The following is a 15,792-nucleotide window of genomic DNA, read 5'->3' as shown; positions in this document are numbered from 1 at the left end:
AAACTAGAGTAAGAGAGAGTTGCCTTGACGACCTTATTCACTTAACCTCAATGAAGCGACTTTCTCACACAATGCTACTATTGTTGAGTTCCTGAATAAGATGCCAATCCATGATTCGTTTCACTGGGTTATCCCATTTTTTCACATCCTGAAATTATTCTTTATTTCACATAAAGACTTCCAGTGCATTCTAAAACTGGACATCAGCACAAATTCACCTCCTCAATGAAGCACTGCTGGCGACGTCTCTTGTTTGCTTATCCACCTCTCAAACTCAGGATTTGCATTGTCATCAAACTATCCAGGGCTACTCAATTTCAGACCAGGATACAGTCATGTCAGCATCATTAGAGCGAACCGACACACCAAGGCCTTTGGGAGATGAATTCCAACCTTGCTTTGCCCTTCAGCTCCGTGAAAAACTCTCTCACAACATCAAAACGACAACGGAAGTCGGCTACAAACGCGAAAACCCCCTTGAAGTCTTCGAAGGCACGTACGATTTTTCACTCAACTTGGAAAATGATTTCCCGCCCTACGACCGCCGAAATCTACATGTCAGAGTCATGCGCAAAGCCCCTCAATCTCCTGGCCTAATACCTCTTTACCACGAAGATCTTCCTCATACCCTGGCATTGATTTTCCAATCTGATGATACCTCTGAGAAAGAGGAGACAAAACAATGTCACGCGATAAACGACTCGACTTTGTTTCTTGGGGAGCACACCTTACGATTGGGAAAAATTAAAGTCATGATCGTTGGAGTTATTCACTTGGATTTCATGGATCAAATGGATCTCGACGATGACGATCCATGTTTGACGCAGACTATTGACGTGAATCTGGCGTTTTGGATACGCATCGTACGACCACAAGTCTAACGGTACCTTGAAGGGCAACACTGGAGAGTCGTCAGTGCTATCATGATACATAGGCATGGAACGTGTTTCTTTTTAGGTCACCCAGAGGAGTCGATAGGTGGGTACGAGATTGATGACTTTATGGCTTATGACACATCAGCAAGAGCGTTTTCGATGGATAGATTGGGTAGAGCTCATAATTGTATCATGCTTCAAGAGTGACACGATCCGTATCCCAGTAAACATCTAAATATCTTCATTTATCTGAGCTGAGAAAGCCAGGTAGGACGTAGTCTCTCGATCACTTTCAAATCATGTAGTAAAGCCTTCTAAGACTTATGATCCGCATTGCTACTCACTCAAATAGTTAAAGCCATGCCACGCGACACTTGAATTCCAATAGATACTCGTGCTTCATGCCAAAGGGCTTAATAGCACTTTGAGCGGAGCACGTCGCGCCGCGGGGGGTATTCCTCCTTCAGTTCCTCCTCCCCCACCAACGAACATCGAGACAATAATTCCAACGGAGAAAAGAACTCCGTGATGATTATTATTATTATGATTTATGTTCATCAGTATGCGCATTTTTAGACCGATAAATTGTCAGAACCCTTCCATATTCGAATATTCTGAAGTCATCTAACACACATGTCGTCCCCGAATCCCTCTACGAGATGTCTGAATTCAAACAAAATCAAGGTGAAAAATCCAGTCGTGGAGCTTGACGGGGACGAATTGATGAGAGTGATCTGGAAAGATATCAAAAACAGATTCATCTATCCATATCTCGATATCGACATCAAATATTATGACCTAGGTCTCCCGTTCCGTGATGAAACAAACAACCAAGTCGTACAAGATGCAGCAGAAGCAATCAAGCAATATTCTGTAGGCATCAAGTGCGCAACAATTACAGCTGATGAGGACCGAGTGAAGGAGTTCAATCTCAAGCAACTGTGGCCTTCCCCGAATATTGCTATCCGCAGTGCGATAGGAGGCACAATCTTCCGSGAGCCTCTCATTATCCCTCGTATACCCCGGCTCGTACAGGGATGGCAGAAGCCGATTATAATTGGAAGACACGCATTTGGCGATCAATATCGTGCGAAAGAGCGTGTCTTGGACACAGCAGGCAAACTCGAAATGGTGTTTACGCCCGAGGGCGGCGAGCCAGAAGTAGTTGAAGTACACAACTTCTCACAAAGAGGGGGAGTCGGCCTCGCTCAGTATAACACGACTGAATCAATCGAAGAGTTCGCACATTCCAGCTTTGCCTTTGCGCTCTCAAAGAAGATGCCACTCTTTTTTAGTACGAAGAACACCGTGCTAAAGAAGTATGATGGACGATTCAAAAATATCTTTCAGCATTTATATGAGGAAAATTATCAAGAAGACTTTGAGGCGGCGGGGATCACTTATGAGCATAGACTCATTGACGATATGGTGGCGCAAATGATAAAGAGCGAAGGCGGCATCGTGATGGCCTTGAAGAGTAAGTTGGAGTAAAAGTTACAGGAAGGAATTCTAACAAAACTTACAGACTATGATGGAGACATTCAGTCAGATATCGTGGCCCAAGGATTCGGCTCTCTGGGCCTAATGACTTCTATTCTTGTTTCCCCGGATGGCCGTACGTGTATGACCGAAGCTGCTCATGGCACAGTCACAAGGCACTATCGTGAATACCAAAAGGGCAACGAGACGTCGACAAATCCTGTCGCTTCTATTTTTGCATGGACTCGGGGATTGATCAAGCGAGGCGAACTGGACGGCACACAGGACGTGGTTAAATTTGCCAAGGCACTTGAACAAGCTTGTATAGATGCAGTAGATGTTGATGGCATCATGACTAAGGACTTGGCTTATGCTTGTGGAAAGTCAGATCCCAGTTCATGGGTGATGACGAATGCATATTTGACTGCAGTTGAAAAGAGGTTGAAGACGTATTTCGAACCGTAGCTATAGTTTAATACAATTTTGCCAGTGTCTAAAGACCGAGTTATTAGCAAGACTCAAGACGCTTAGGATTGGCGTTTGCACCGAAAGCAGAAATGATAAAAACAAGCATTCAATCACGAATAAAGAAGAGAGCCAAAAGCGTCTTGACGCTTGGTGCTACGTAAGCTATCATCGACCCATGAGGTGGTTACACTACCTACATAGGTGGGTAATTCACTACCGTTCATGATATAAATGTAACGTAGATCAAGATTTAGGACAAATGACAATGGGCTCGAAGCCGATACAAGATTGATCTATGCATGCTGCTACATTCAAAATTGGCTTTCGTCACTTCATATACGGTATGGTAGACGCATGCTATAATTAAGTGACATTTTTCAACCTACGATAGCAAATCCTTCCACTTGTCGAATGTCTCGTCCTTGCCAACGGAAGTCTTGTAAGAAATCCTGGCATACGATTCTGCCTGGAACACTAGCTCTGGTGCAACAGAATGGTAAGAATATGAAAGAATCATCCAGCAATCAACCACATGATCCACCGTCGGCCCTCAGATTTCAAGGGTCAAGGGTGTACGAGATGGCCACTGAGCCTCCCCACCTTTTATCACAAAACACAAAACCGAGTGAATACAAAGATCCAAGAGAATATTCCACAGCTTTTCTTGGGTGATTCTGAAGGAGATGCATTTTTGGCAAAAGAGAAGCGAAGAATCGAGATCTGAAGACGAGGTACTTCAAGACTTGAGCTGGTATAAGTATTCTTGAAATCTTTCAAAGCACCGTCGATTCTAAAAATCCCGCCAGCTTCAATTGCGGCAAGGACATTCTCTCGAAGACCCTTTCTTTTAGCCTGCGTAGATTCCTTCGTTTTTGAACGTGCTTCACACATCCTGCAGTTGCATTCGAATCCCCACACCTGCTCAAGCCTGTTTCTGAATACACCATAATCGTCCAGGTCGGGACTACAGTATTCGAACGCTACCTCTGTACCCGGTGGAAGATCTCTACTAGCACAAACAACCATCATATCACCAATGTATGATTAACGGGCGTCGGAAAAGTAACAGTGATTGATGTATGATACATTTCTCCAGATGCCGCAAGAAGAGAAGTACTCATCAGATTGATCATTTTCCAATCCGATTGCGAATGAAATTTCTCGTGTGTCACAGCGGCCTTCATCACCGAAGCCAACAAATTCACGGCATGCTGTCTGGATAATACACCACCCCCTATGAAATTGGAAGGCGCCGTGGATGCAGTGAAAATGGCTTTGCGCTTCAGGGGAGTCTGATTACAGGTAAAAAGATAGAATGTGATGAGATCAACCGCAGACTTGAAGCGACTAAGCTATAAGCTTCGACTGAATTCCAAATCTTAAGACTTGCTTGTAAGGTTCTTTTCAGCTTTGGCAGAGGTCACATACATGTGGGATCATTGTATATAACCGCTTACAAGAGTATTTGTCTTTGGAAAAGCTGCGTTCCAACTACGATCTGTTTGCACAAATAAGTGAACGGCATACATGAATGGCAGTATTGAGAAAACGGTAGAAAATGCGAGTATTAAGAGGAAGCATTAAACAAACAGATTTCTGATACACAAGACCCCTAGATTTCCGAGTAAGTCGGTAATCCTTCCATCCGTCTAAAATCGTCCATTGACAAGTCGTATCCTAGATGTCGCTTGAGCAATTCGTGTGTCACATATCTCTCAGGAATATTGCCCTGTGCATCAATAAATGAGACATGCCGGTTGACATCGCTGATCCGCTGAAGTTCATTGGCATGTCGATGATGATGAGGGCACCCATCAACTCCAATCAAGAAGATTGTTACATGCGCCCAATTGAGGCTCAGCAAATCCAGTTCAAACTCGTCCATGTCTACGGCTTCGCCATCTAACAGCAACAGTAATCTAAGCATGGGCGTTTCGGGACCGGCTTGCCATCCGTAGACGGGATGGCGATAGGCCGATTGAGAGTGTTTTTGAAAGTGCAGTTCTTTAACTTGCTGCCATCCAGCCATGACACGTGTTGTTCCACCGAAAGTTATGTTATTCCACACTTCATCAAAGTTTCGCTGGTTGATAGTTCCCATGTATTCCGCTTCACTAGCGAAGGTGACGAGATCATACCCATCCACGTGGTGCTGATCACCATGTGATAATGCCTCTGTGAATCGGCGGATAATTGATTTCGCGACATCTATAGTCTGTGGTAAGCCGTGCAATCTAGATACATCGAGTATTCTTCTTACCTTTGTTCTTGGGCTGAGAAGATCGTACGTATTGAGTGATAAGGTATTGATCATAGATTGGACGAACAGGCTCAAAACTCATTGAACCAGAAACGTCAAGAAGAATCATGGTGTCATCCGTGGGCAACTCAGGGCGATCGTGTGGTTCAAATGGGGCTGGTAAAACTTGTTTAGAGTATCCCGCTGATGTATGCTGAAGGTTGCAAGTGTCGTCAGCAGAGGAGTACACCGGGGGTGGTTCTTCTGCTTTAGCCATTCGCTCTCTTGCCATATTCATTGTAGATATGAAATCTGGTTTCATCCTAGTTCCAGTAGAACCCTCACGATGATTCAATACCCAATACAGTCGTTCTTCTGCCAAGTCCTCAAATCCTCTCCATGCCGGAGTGATACCCCTCCATCCAGCCGCGGCTTCTATCTTAAACTTGAGAGGATTCGAAGGATGGACTGCCCATTCCACAGGAATGGGCTCGAAGTAACCAGCCTTGAGTAGGTGCAAGTACTGAAGAGGACATTGATTGCGCAGTTCAGTAACCTTCTTCAAGATACCGATTCTTTCTTGATATTCAGCCACGAGTTGCCGCCATTGATTATCTGGCCACCGGCCAAGCTCTTCCTTGAGAATCTCAACACGTAGAATGCTTGATCTTTCGTTCTTTCTTTCTTCTGTAGATCTGACACCAATGGCTTTCCTAAAGCTTGACAGCTTAGACTTTGCCTTCAGCTTTGCACTAGCATGAAGATTGTCCCCATTCACTGAGTCTTCTGCGTCTTGCTCTCCTATAGATTTGTCATCCCCTGCGGGTTTATGTTCACCAAGAGTAACTCTTGACATTGAAGATAGAAGTTCCGGTTGGTCCCATAAGCATTGTTTGGGCTCCAAAGCATCGACCTTGGCTTGGGCTTCTCTATTCAACCTGCGGTTCAATTCATTTGTTTTACGAACGAAACGGGCATGATAGCTTGCTTGAGGTCCTCGTGAGTAGTAGACTGTTGATTGATTACCATACGGAGACACAACCGTTAGCTGATACTGATTTATGCCAAACAGCAGACCGGTCACGCAGTCACTATAGAATCTCTCTCCTATAGGGTAATGACGGTTAGATATCCCATCTCTTATGATCAAAATTAACATTTACCTGGATACATAACGGCCTTTGCCCACCTTTCCTGTATGCCGAGTCTCACCCATTTCTTCAATTTATATCGATGAATAGAGCAATCGCAAGGGTAACCCGTGTCATGCTCGGGCTCGATTTCGCTGTTGTAAATGCGATGCTCTTGCTGTACTCGTTGTAGCAGTTGAATCATTTCTTGCTTTAGGTGTTATTGTAAGCAACGTATCATCTTTTCATCTGTATGCGCTTTTGGGAAGTGTTTTAATCACCTCATCGCGTGCCCTGATCTTGCTAACTTCAATCAAATCATTGGTATGATGAGTAGAGGTATACTGATTTATTCTCCTCACGGTTTGAGACCCTGGACTCGCGGCATATGGCGGTGGTTGACTCGCAGATTTCTGGTCAACCAATTTTGAATCTAAACCACTGGTAGTTAATTGCGACCCGTTCACTCCAGTCTCTTCATTCATGTGTGCTGAATCGGTCGCTAAAAATGAAGATGAGTCTCCCGCATCGATATCCTGACGAACAGATAGAGTTTTTCGTGCGTCAAGGAAGTACGAGATAAACTCGAGAGATTTTGGAGAATCTCCAAGCAAGCTTCCAAAATGCTGAGTTGCTTCTGCATCATCGAGTTCGCTAGCATGTAATATAATTTGCTCTAGCTCACCGTCACTCAAGGGCAGGAGCTCACGGAGGGCAGAGACCAAGCGATGCTGGTTCATGTTAAGAAATTGCCGTCTGTTTTGAGTTGTGGTTATTGGGTCGTAATATTCACACTTGATCATCTGTACAAGAGGGCCAATGATCAATCAGCTAACCAGACCACACCAGAGAGTTCGGATGTTAGAAATGGTCGATCCGCACAGAAGTTGGAATACACCGTTTGAATGAATGAGATGTATTGGTGTCTGAGCCTCGAATTCAGTGCGTCGGCGGGGCAGAGGCTGTACACATATTAACTACGGACTAAGTACGCGTACTATCTTCGCCTCCTTATCGCAAGGAGTAGTGTAGCACGGTGCTATTGGTCGGCTCCTTGATTTAGAATCAGCCACATCAACAAGGTCAACTCGTCACCCTGTGGCTGGCGCTCTGTGCATAGCAATGGTCAAGTCTTGAAGTTAACACTACCAGAAATCTCACCCTCTCTTCATGTTGGCTTTAGTGCCTCGGAAGAACACTAGAACAACCAACATCTTGTGGAATTTAGTGGAGTAGTAAGCATCACCTGAAGAAACAATAGCCGCCAACTTTACATGCTTAATCTGCCCAGTTCCGTCTAGGCGGCAGCTGTGTCGAAGCAGATGTAGCTTGCTTGAGAACGAACTTCTTCGGCCTCGAGCTTTATTCGAATGACCTTGGGTATGCCAGTCAGGCCTTTAAAGAGTAGACAGTATCAAGCTATCAAGCCTCCCTCTCATCTCTTGTGAATGATTAGGCCTATTCGTCTTTTTAACTTTCCAGAGCCGACGGAGAGCTCTGAGCTCACTGCCAAAAAAGCATTCTTTTTCGGGTGAACTTTCCACTGACATATTTCCCCAAAACATCTTGTGTATCGATCATTAGAGCACGCTAAAATTCAACATATTTCAAACGGGAAATATCCCGGCGGGGTTGTGACTGAATTGACCTTCCAAAATTGGGAACAAATTACTGTACGCTTAACCCGTCAAATGGCAACGGAAGAATAATCAAATCGGTTAAATTTCTGATTCAAGTACTTCAGTCAATCATATGACTTGTGGCGTGCTATAGAACTGGGGCCACCGCCTCCGCAATGATCTACAAGGGAGCCATCAACTTCTGAAGATTCCCGCAATGTAGGTGAATGAGATGCCGACGATTCCCCCGCAATATCTCCACAGTAAGTTTTCGGACATCATGGAATAAGTGGTAGAATTTGTCGGAGCATCAGCACGAACACACATATCCCCGCCGGGATATGGCCTTGAGTGTTCACCAGAGAAATGATGACGTTTGACTTCATTGCGAATATAAAAGGAAACGGCGGTCATGTCTAGAAATTTCTCAAACGCTGCTGATAGCTCAAGACCCCCTCTGAGATTCCAGTACAAAGACAGTCAAAGCAAAATTGCATAACCGGCACTATGAGGACTTCGGTGCTGGCTCAATGCCTGATGGTGACCAGCAGCTTGGCAGGTCGGGTGCTGAAAAGAGATTCAGTGACGGCCGTGGTAAACTTTGGCAATAACACAGGTACCCCCCAGCATTTAGCTTCTGGTCTATTGTATGGCGTGCCGGATACTCTGGATCAGATTCCAGTAGGCCATCTATTGAAGTTTGCAGTCCATTGCACGGTTTGGCTAACGTGATTGAAAAGTCAACGTTCTATTCGGACATCGGATACAATTATGAACGAGCAGGCGGTGCTCAGGTTCCAGCTCCAGGGCGCGGTTGGATCTGGGGATTGACCGAATATAAGGTCTGTCTGATCTTCGAAGCTCTCAGAAACTGATCAAGACTGACCATGACTCCAAATCACATGCAGAACCGATTTGCATCTGCTCTTTCAAATTATAAGACTGCGCGAGAACACGGAGCGAACTTCATATTTTTAATTCACGATTTGTGGGGAGCCGATGGGTCGCAGAATTCGTCTGCCCCTTACCCAGGTGATGACGGGGACTGGACAAGCTGGGATGACTATTTGGCCCAACTGTTCTCGGACATCAAAGCCAACAGTATGACCGAGAGCTTGATCATTGACATCTGGAATGAGCCCGATGGAAGCGGGTTCTGGAACCGAGCACAGTCGCAATACTTGGAGATGTGGGGAAGGACCTACTACAAATTCAGGTCAGTTCATCTCTTGCTTTTGTCCTTTCTTGAACTGTTGTTTCAATTCTTGCGTCGGGATTGAATAGACTGACACTTAACAGGGCTGAGTTTGGCACTGAAGTTCTTCTTTCCGGTCCCGCATCGGCCGGCGAACCACTAGCCAGCAACACATGGTGGGAAGCTTGGGCGTCCTACGTAGCTAGCAATGACAGCATCCCAGACCAATACGCCTGGCACATGGAGGGTGGCGGCGGAGATCTCCTCTCAGCACAGGCAGGTCTACAACACTGGCTATCAACATACGGTATGCCCTCGAAACCAATCAACATCAATGAGTATGCTGTCTTCAGCGAACAAGTTCCAGCCGGATCTGCATGGTGGATCGCTCAGCTGGAAAGAATAAATGCTCATGGCCTCCGCGGGAACTGGCTTAGCGGCTACGAGCTTCACGACTTCATGGCGTCATTGCTATCCAAGCCCGACGCGACAAGCGATTACTCGGCTACCGCCACCGGTTATTTCCCAAATGGTGATTACCAGGTGTACAAATACTATTATCAGAATATGACGGGTTACCGGGTGGGAACGACACCCTCAACGGACCTCAAGTTGGAGGCCTACGCCACTGTCGGGACCGACGGATACGCGCGCGTCCTCGTTGGGGTACGAATCGAGGAAGGAACATGGGAGTTGCAGTTGGACGATCTGACGGCTCTCGGTCTGCCCAGTAGTGGAACGCTCAATGTGCATACTTGGGGATTTCCAGTCAACAGCACCAACGCGCATTATGGTGAGATAAATGCGCCTACTGACCTCGGATGGTATGGGCATGCGTACTCCGGCGGCACTGTCACCTTCCCTGTCTATCAAGTAGACACGACGACCGCGTATGCATTCGAGTTTGCTATTTGAGTTGATTGTTTTGTCTTTCGTCAAGCTGCGGAACTTGTCACAATGTAAGCAGTCTATGCAGAAACGAATTGGAAGTTCATCAATTTCAAGCTTGCGGCATTGAATAGCATGAGAATAAATCGAGCAGGTAATATGAATAGTCTATAATCAACTTTGGAAGTGAACGTAACTGAGGGAATGTCGCGTTGTTGAGCTTCGAAAAGGACAGTGCAACATATGCAAACAAGACAAACAGCAAAACAGCAGTGTACGTCCTCTCAGCCAATCAGTAGCCAACGGTGGGCACATGCTACCACGGCTTCCGTATCTGGCTTAACGCTATTTACAATGCTCGTCGAGTCTTCAGGCCTCCTCCTTCCCCCCCTCCTTCTCTTCCTCCACCCTGCCTCACTCTGCTGCTTCATCTCTTGCTCGGCCTGACAGAGACGGAGATATGGTCTGCCCGACTGTCACAGCTAGTCACGATGGCTGAACCCTGATGAACACGAGAAGTAAATAGCAGGACCAGGTACATATCAAACAGTGAACTGTTGCTCTACCTAGCAGGTTTCTAGGCTTATATGATACGTGAGATACTACCACACGGATGTAGATATATTGTTCGTACTTCAAGCAAATCATCGACACGAACGGTGAATCACTCGGCGTCATGGCAGGCGAAAGCGAGCACGCGTTCAGGGGAAGTACTGACCGACGGTCAGAGACTGAGGAGCAGCGTCAGTACGAACAAGAAATCCTCGCTCGCCAGCACTACCTGCCACAGTCCGATGATTCCGAAGCAGAAGATGAGAAACAGACACAACCTCATCGCTTCACGGGTAAAGTTCGCAGATTCTGGGATAAGAAAGTCAAGCCAGCGTTTCCCGAAGCCATTGCAGATATCAGTCTCGTTAAAGACGTCTTCACCACAGAATCACTTATACATAAGGATATCCATGATGCGATCCGCTACCCGGAAATCAAGCAAGTCGCACAGGTAAGACAAGGCTTGGATCTGGGACCGGAAGAGAAGGCATTTCTACTCAAAAGGAAGATGCATGTGCGGGTTCATTTTGCAAGGTACTTGGGACTAGATCCAGAGCAAGTCCATCCGGACGACATCCCGGTCATTGCTTTTGGCGGGAGCGGTGGTGGCTATCGTGCTATGATCGGATATATGGGCTATATGACAGAAATGAAAAAGGCTGGATTGTGGGATCTAATCACATACGTAGCTGGTGTTAGCGGCACATGTTGGTCTATCGCTGCGTACTACACTTTTGCTGATACCACGATTGAGCACATTTTCGATCACTTCAAAAGCCGTCTTTCGCCGTATCATCCCCTATCCGATCCGGCGATCCGCACAACCCTCACTGCTATCAACGGCCCATACAATACGTTAGGGCCTTTAATACTCAAGCAGATCAGTAATCTGCATGTCGTCTTGATGGATCTATATTCAGTTTTTACCACGGGCTACCTATTCCTTCACCATAGTCAAGAATCCGCAAGTATTCGCCACAAGCCAAATGCCGACCGGGGCTGGTGGAAGTGGTCCAGCGCTCAAACATGGTTGACTGAAGGTCAAGAACCTTTTCCCATCATGACCGCTATCCGCCATGAAAGACCGTGGAAAGATTGGGTAGACAAGGAACACCCTTTCAAGGATGATAATCCTCTGTCGAAAGAGCACGCAGAGACAGTGGATGCCTGGTATCAATGGTTTGAAATGACTCCTTACGAAATAGGCTGTGATGAACTCGAATCTTGGGTGCCGACCTGGGGCTTTGGCCGACCCTTTGACGAGGGTAATTCCACTATGCAACTCCCCGAGCAGTCACTAGCCCTGTTACTGGGTCTCTGCACCAGTGCACCGGCGGGKCCGCTGGACGCATATCTGGCTACCATCAAGAGAAATCTGCCTTCAGGCTCACTTGGGAATGCTGTCCACGAGCTCGCTCTGAAGATAACTCATATGTGGGGTAAACAGAAGACTAAGGTCTTCCAGCAGCATCACCCCTTGCATGCATGCAATGAACATAATTACATGTTTCATATGACTCCCGTAAGCAAAGGAGAAGCTCGCCCACCTGGTATCGAGAATTCTCCCAGAATCCACCTGCTTGATTCTGGATTGGACAACAATTGTCCGACATATGTCTTACTTCGTCCGGAACGCGAAGTGGATGTAATCATCCATATGGACGCATCAAGTGATGTTCATAAAGACGTATTCCAGGAGCGCGTAGATCAAATTGGCAGTCGGCGAGGTATGCGGTATACAAAGCGAACTTCAGATGCACCGTCAAATACACCACCAACATCATCGTCTCCTGACACCGATGGGAAGCGCTCAGACGAGAAGTATGGACAGATATACGATGGTGTTCTCTGTGACCGGCCAGCTCATGTTACTGATTCCTATGGGCACACCGTCACAAATCCGCCTGCTCCGGTTTGCCACAAGGATAACACTATCGTCTACATGCCTCTACTCAGCAATGAAGATGCGGTCCCTGATTTTGATCCGTCGACAGCGAAATGGTCTGGAAGCTACAATCTGGTCTGGACCTCCGAACAAGTGGAGATATTAGCAAAAGTGTCGGCAGCGAACTTCGCCAAGGCTCAGTCCAACATAAAAAAGGTCCTACTCGAGGTATACGAGAAGAAAAAAGCTTCACGAGAAGCTTTAAATCCATAGTTCTGTACATATGTAACCATATTTATCGATAGCCTGCTTGCAACGTCCATTTCTCGGATAGGTATGCACACATGAATGATATATGTGAGATTTCAATTCTACAGAGATATTCTAGAAGATGAAATCACGTCCAAATATCGGAATTGTACATGTAGGTTTCCAGCATTTGAAAGATTTGAAGACACTGGGGTTTATCCTGACACGAAGAGTGCTACAGTTTCGTGCGTGACGTTGTGTGCGGATATATATAACGTCGATCGAGACAAGGGAAATCTCCAAACTGCCCTAAATCATCTGCGAAATTTTTGCAAATCATATTCTCGCTATAGCCACTTAATAGCTGAACCAGGACTTAAGTAGTAACGCGAAAAAGAAACGTCGCTCTTCAAAGAAAACAATGACATGGGGCTGGCAACAAAAAACTGGACGTTGCGCGAATCGAACACGCGATCTCCTCAATGCAAATGAGGCGCAATACCACTATGCCAAACGCCCGCCGAGAATACTCCGAGCCTAGCCCCACTTATATTGTTGCTTAATGCGGTCGCAACTGGTACCCTAAAATTCCCCGGCCAACGATCGCGGCTCGCTCGGCCTCAACGGCATCGCTCAACAACCATCCCTATCCCGTGCACATCGGATACCTTGATGAGAATGAGCAGTCCACTACCTGTTCGAAAACGCCGACGCCCGGCGTATTCTTGTACGGAGTGTCGTCGTCGTAAAGTCCGATGCGATCATGCTATGCCATGTGGGCAATGTATAGCGCAAAAAAAAACCTCCTTGTGTGCCTATGATGGTAATCGTCGAAGCTCCCTGGTAGACCATGGCAGCAGAACCTTGTCAAGTGATACAGTGCGGGATAAGACAGAAGAGGCCCGCGTTGCCAGTCGCTCCTCGGAAGTCTCGCAGTCGCCTAACAACACAGAGCGCTTCCAAGGCACCATTTCAAAGACCAGGGTTTTCGGTAAAGGGCACTGGATGACTGTATTCTCGATGGTATTTTCTCCCTTTTTGAATTCCATGGACAGACCAAATCGGCTTACAACACCCAAGGCGGAGGATCTCTCCATTCTTGACCCCATTGGTGGCTTTTATGAAAGGGTATTCCAACAAGGCAGCTTCAATCCATCAGGCGACTTTGCGAAAGCAATTCTTAAGTGCAAGGAACTTGCTCGAGATCTTAAAAAACAACGCCCGAGTCGAAGGCGTCTTCCTGCTGCTATTTACCAGTCTTTTCCCGATCGGCAAGTCATGGACGAACTCGTAGGGCTGTATTTCAATATGTTCGAGTCCTGTTATCGTATAATTTTTCAACCTTCCTTTCTGGTGGAGTACAAGAGTTTTCTCGAGCAACCGGAAAGCGCGGAAAGCTCTTTTCTGCTCCAACTTAGCCTCGTCCTAGCTGCTGGGGGTCGATTGCATGGGGATGCCGAAGTTCGTCACGACATCGCTAAGAAGTCCCAAGATTGGATCCATATCTCACAGACATGGCTTTCTGCGCCTCTGGAGAAAGATCGCCTCACACTAAAAAGTATCCAGATTCAGTGTCTGCTAATTCTTTGTCGTCAGATACACTATGTGGGCGCGGATCTTGTATGGATCTCCATTGGCTCGCTAATGAGGATGGCTATGCATATGGGACTGCACCAAGATCCGGCCCATCTCGGCGAGATGAATGAGTTACAGAAGCAAATTCGGAGACGTTTGTGGTATACGATCCTAGAAATGAATGTGCAGGCAGCACTGGACTCCGGAATGTCACCTATGATTCACGATGGGGATTATAATACTCAACCACCATCTAATGTTAGTGACAGAGACCTTCTACACGCCACACGACAACAACATGAGAAAACATTAGATGCATCACCCGAAAGCTCAAACCAAAGCTCTTTACAGTCTCTTCTAGCAAAATCGCTTCCGCTGAGGCTGCAGGTCACTACGCTCATGAATAGCCTCCAAGATCAAACAACATACGACCATATCCTAGCCGTCGGTAAGGAGCTGGCATTGGCCAGTGGCGAAATTACTGCCAAATTGGATCGGGCTACCTCTGGGATCAATGGCCTACCTGCGACGCAGTTTGCCCAAAGCCATTGCAGTCACTTGATTCGTCGCTTACCAATGTGTCTTCACTTTGTCTATGCCATCAAATCTAAGAAAAATCCGCTCTACAGCCACTCACAGAAAGTTTGTCTGGAAGCTGCATTGGACATAATCTCTCTCCTGGATGACGATTTATATAGTCGCCTGCTTCTTTCTGGCGGTGGAATGTTTCGCGATGTCTCAACTCGTGCAGCGATTCTTATTTTCATGGAGCTGAGCCCAGATGCCGAAGCAGAAGTATCTAGCCTTACCAAGAGAAGATACCAAGAACGCCAGAGCTTTCTTCTGCAATATGCTCAACGTCTTGTACAATATGCCGAAGATAGAATTCGAGAAGGCGAAACGAGTGTGAAAACTTATGTGTTCCTTCGACTGATGATGGCACGAGCGGAAGCACGATTTAAAGACTGCCCTTTTACAGAAAATGATATGACGGAGGCTTTGAGGGAGGGTTTTGACAAATGTCAGACAATGCTGAAGGATAGACTACTTAACGTGAATCAAGCCAATGTTCACGACGACGCGGTTCCGGGTTCTCCCCTCGGTGCTTGGACACCAAATGAGTTGAACGAACCCTCATATTCTGACTTCCCAACAGACAACTTCAGTCTTGTAAATGACGTGAATATTGACTTTGATTTTTTGAGTGATCAGCTCCCTTCACAATGGGTTGATCAAACCTGGTTCTAGGAATTAATGATCTGGGAGCCCTCAACATTCTATATACCCCATGACCTAATATTTAATATTCCCTCGGCCTCAAAATTATATAATATGATTCGGCTAAAAAAAGTAATCACATATATGAAGACTAGTGGTTGTAGCTATCGTGCTCTCAGCTCCCTCCTTGTCCCGATACGCCCAATGTCATGATTCCAGGGTTTAGGTTTCGGAGCCATTGATCGCTCTTAAAATTCAAGACCCTCGAATTCGCGCGCTTTATTATAGAATGAGTCCTTAGACACTTTCCTAATGTGTTGGTGACATGATAATCCCCAAAGCAGGGCCTAGCAAGCGCTTAAACGTATGTGATTGGCTGGCGACACTCGCTCACTTTGACTCATCCTGACTGCGACACAC

The 15,792-nt window shown here is 46.4% G+C and overlaps 6 protein-coding genes across 6 annotated transcripts; 5 read left to right on the top strand and 1 right to left on the bottom strand.

Moving 5' to 3' along the window:
- Positions 1-335: 335 nt before the first annotated feature.
- On the top strand, positions 336-881 carry BHQ10_002621 (uncharacterized protein; the record flags this gene model as incomplete). The annotated part of the gene is made up of 1 exon (XM_040874788.1): positions 336-881. One exon carries the CDS (start codon positions 336-338, stop codon positions 879-881), a length of 546 nt encoding a protein of 181 aa, XP_040731126.1.
- Positions 882-1,508: 627 nt separating this feature from the next.
- On the top strand, positions 1,509-2,819 carry BHQ10_002620 (uncharacterized protein; the record flags this gene model as incomplete). The annotated part of the gene is made up of 2 exons (XM_040874787.1): positions 1,509-2,352; positions 2,401-2,819. 2 exons carry the CDS (start codon positions 1,509-1,511, stop codon positions 2,817-2,819), a joined length of 1,263 nt encoding a protein of 420 aa, XP_040731125.1.
- Positions 2,820-4,434: 1,615 nt separating this feature from the next.
- BHQ10_002619 (uncharacterized protein) lies at positions 4,435-6,931 on the bottom strand (the record flags this gene model as incomplete). The annotated part of the gene is made up of 4 exons (XM_040874785.1): positions 4,435-5,030; positions 5,083-6,168; positions 6,225-6,369; positions 6,554-6,931. 4 exons carry the CDS (start codon positions 6,929-6,931, stop codon positions 4,435-4,437), a joined length of 2,205 nt encoding a protein of 734 aa, XP_040731124.1.
- Positions 6,932-8,317: 1,386 nt separating this feature from the next.
- On the top strand, positions 8,318-9,920 carry BHQ10_002618 (uncharacterized protein; the record flags this gene model as incomplete). The annotated part of the gene is made up of 4 exons (XM_040874784.1): positions 8,318-8,491; positions 8,551-8,652; positions 8,719-9,026; positions 9,110-9,920. 4 exons carry the CDS (start codon positions 8,318-8,320, stop codon positions 9,918-9,920), a joined length of 1,395 nt encoding a protein of 464 aa, XP_040731123.1.
- Positions 9,921-10,569: 649 nt separating this feature from the next.
- On the top strand, positions 10,570-12,603 carry BHQ10_002617 (uncharacterized protein; the record flags this gene model as incomplete). The annotated part of the gene is made up of 1 exon (XM_040874783.1): positions 10,570-12,603. One exon carries the CDS (start codon positions 10,570-10,572, stop codon positions 12,601-12,603), a length of 2,034 nt encoding a protein of 677 aa, XP_040731122.1.
- A 1,728-nt stretch (positions 12,604-14,331) lies between these two features.
- Positions 14,332-15,402, top strand: BHQ10_002616 (uncharacterized protein; the record flags this gene model as incomplete). Its single annotated transcript, XM_040874782.1, has 1 exon — positions 14,332-15,402. One exon carries the CDS (start codon positions 14,332-14,334, stop codon positions 15,400-15,402), a length of 1,071 nt encoding a protein of 356 aa, XP_040731121.1.
- Between the last annotated feature and the right edge of the window lie 390 nt (positions 15,403-15,792).

This window comes from Talaromyces amestolkiae, assembly GCF_001896365.1.
Source record: "Talaromyces amestolkiae strain CIB chromosome Unknown scaffold4.1, whole genome shotgun sequence".
In the NCBI taxonomy this organism is placed as follows: domain Eukaryota; kingdom Fungi; phylum Ascomycota; class Eurotiomycetes; order Eurotiales; family Trichocomaceae; genus Talaromyces; species Talaromyces amestolkiae.
This window is presented reverse-complemented; position numbering and strand designations above follow the sequence as displayed.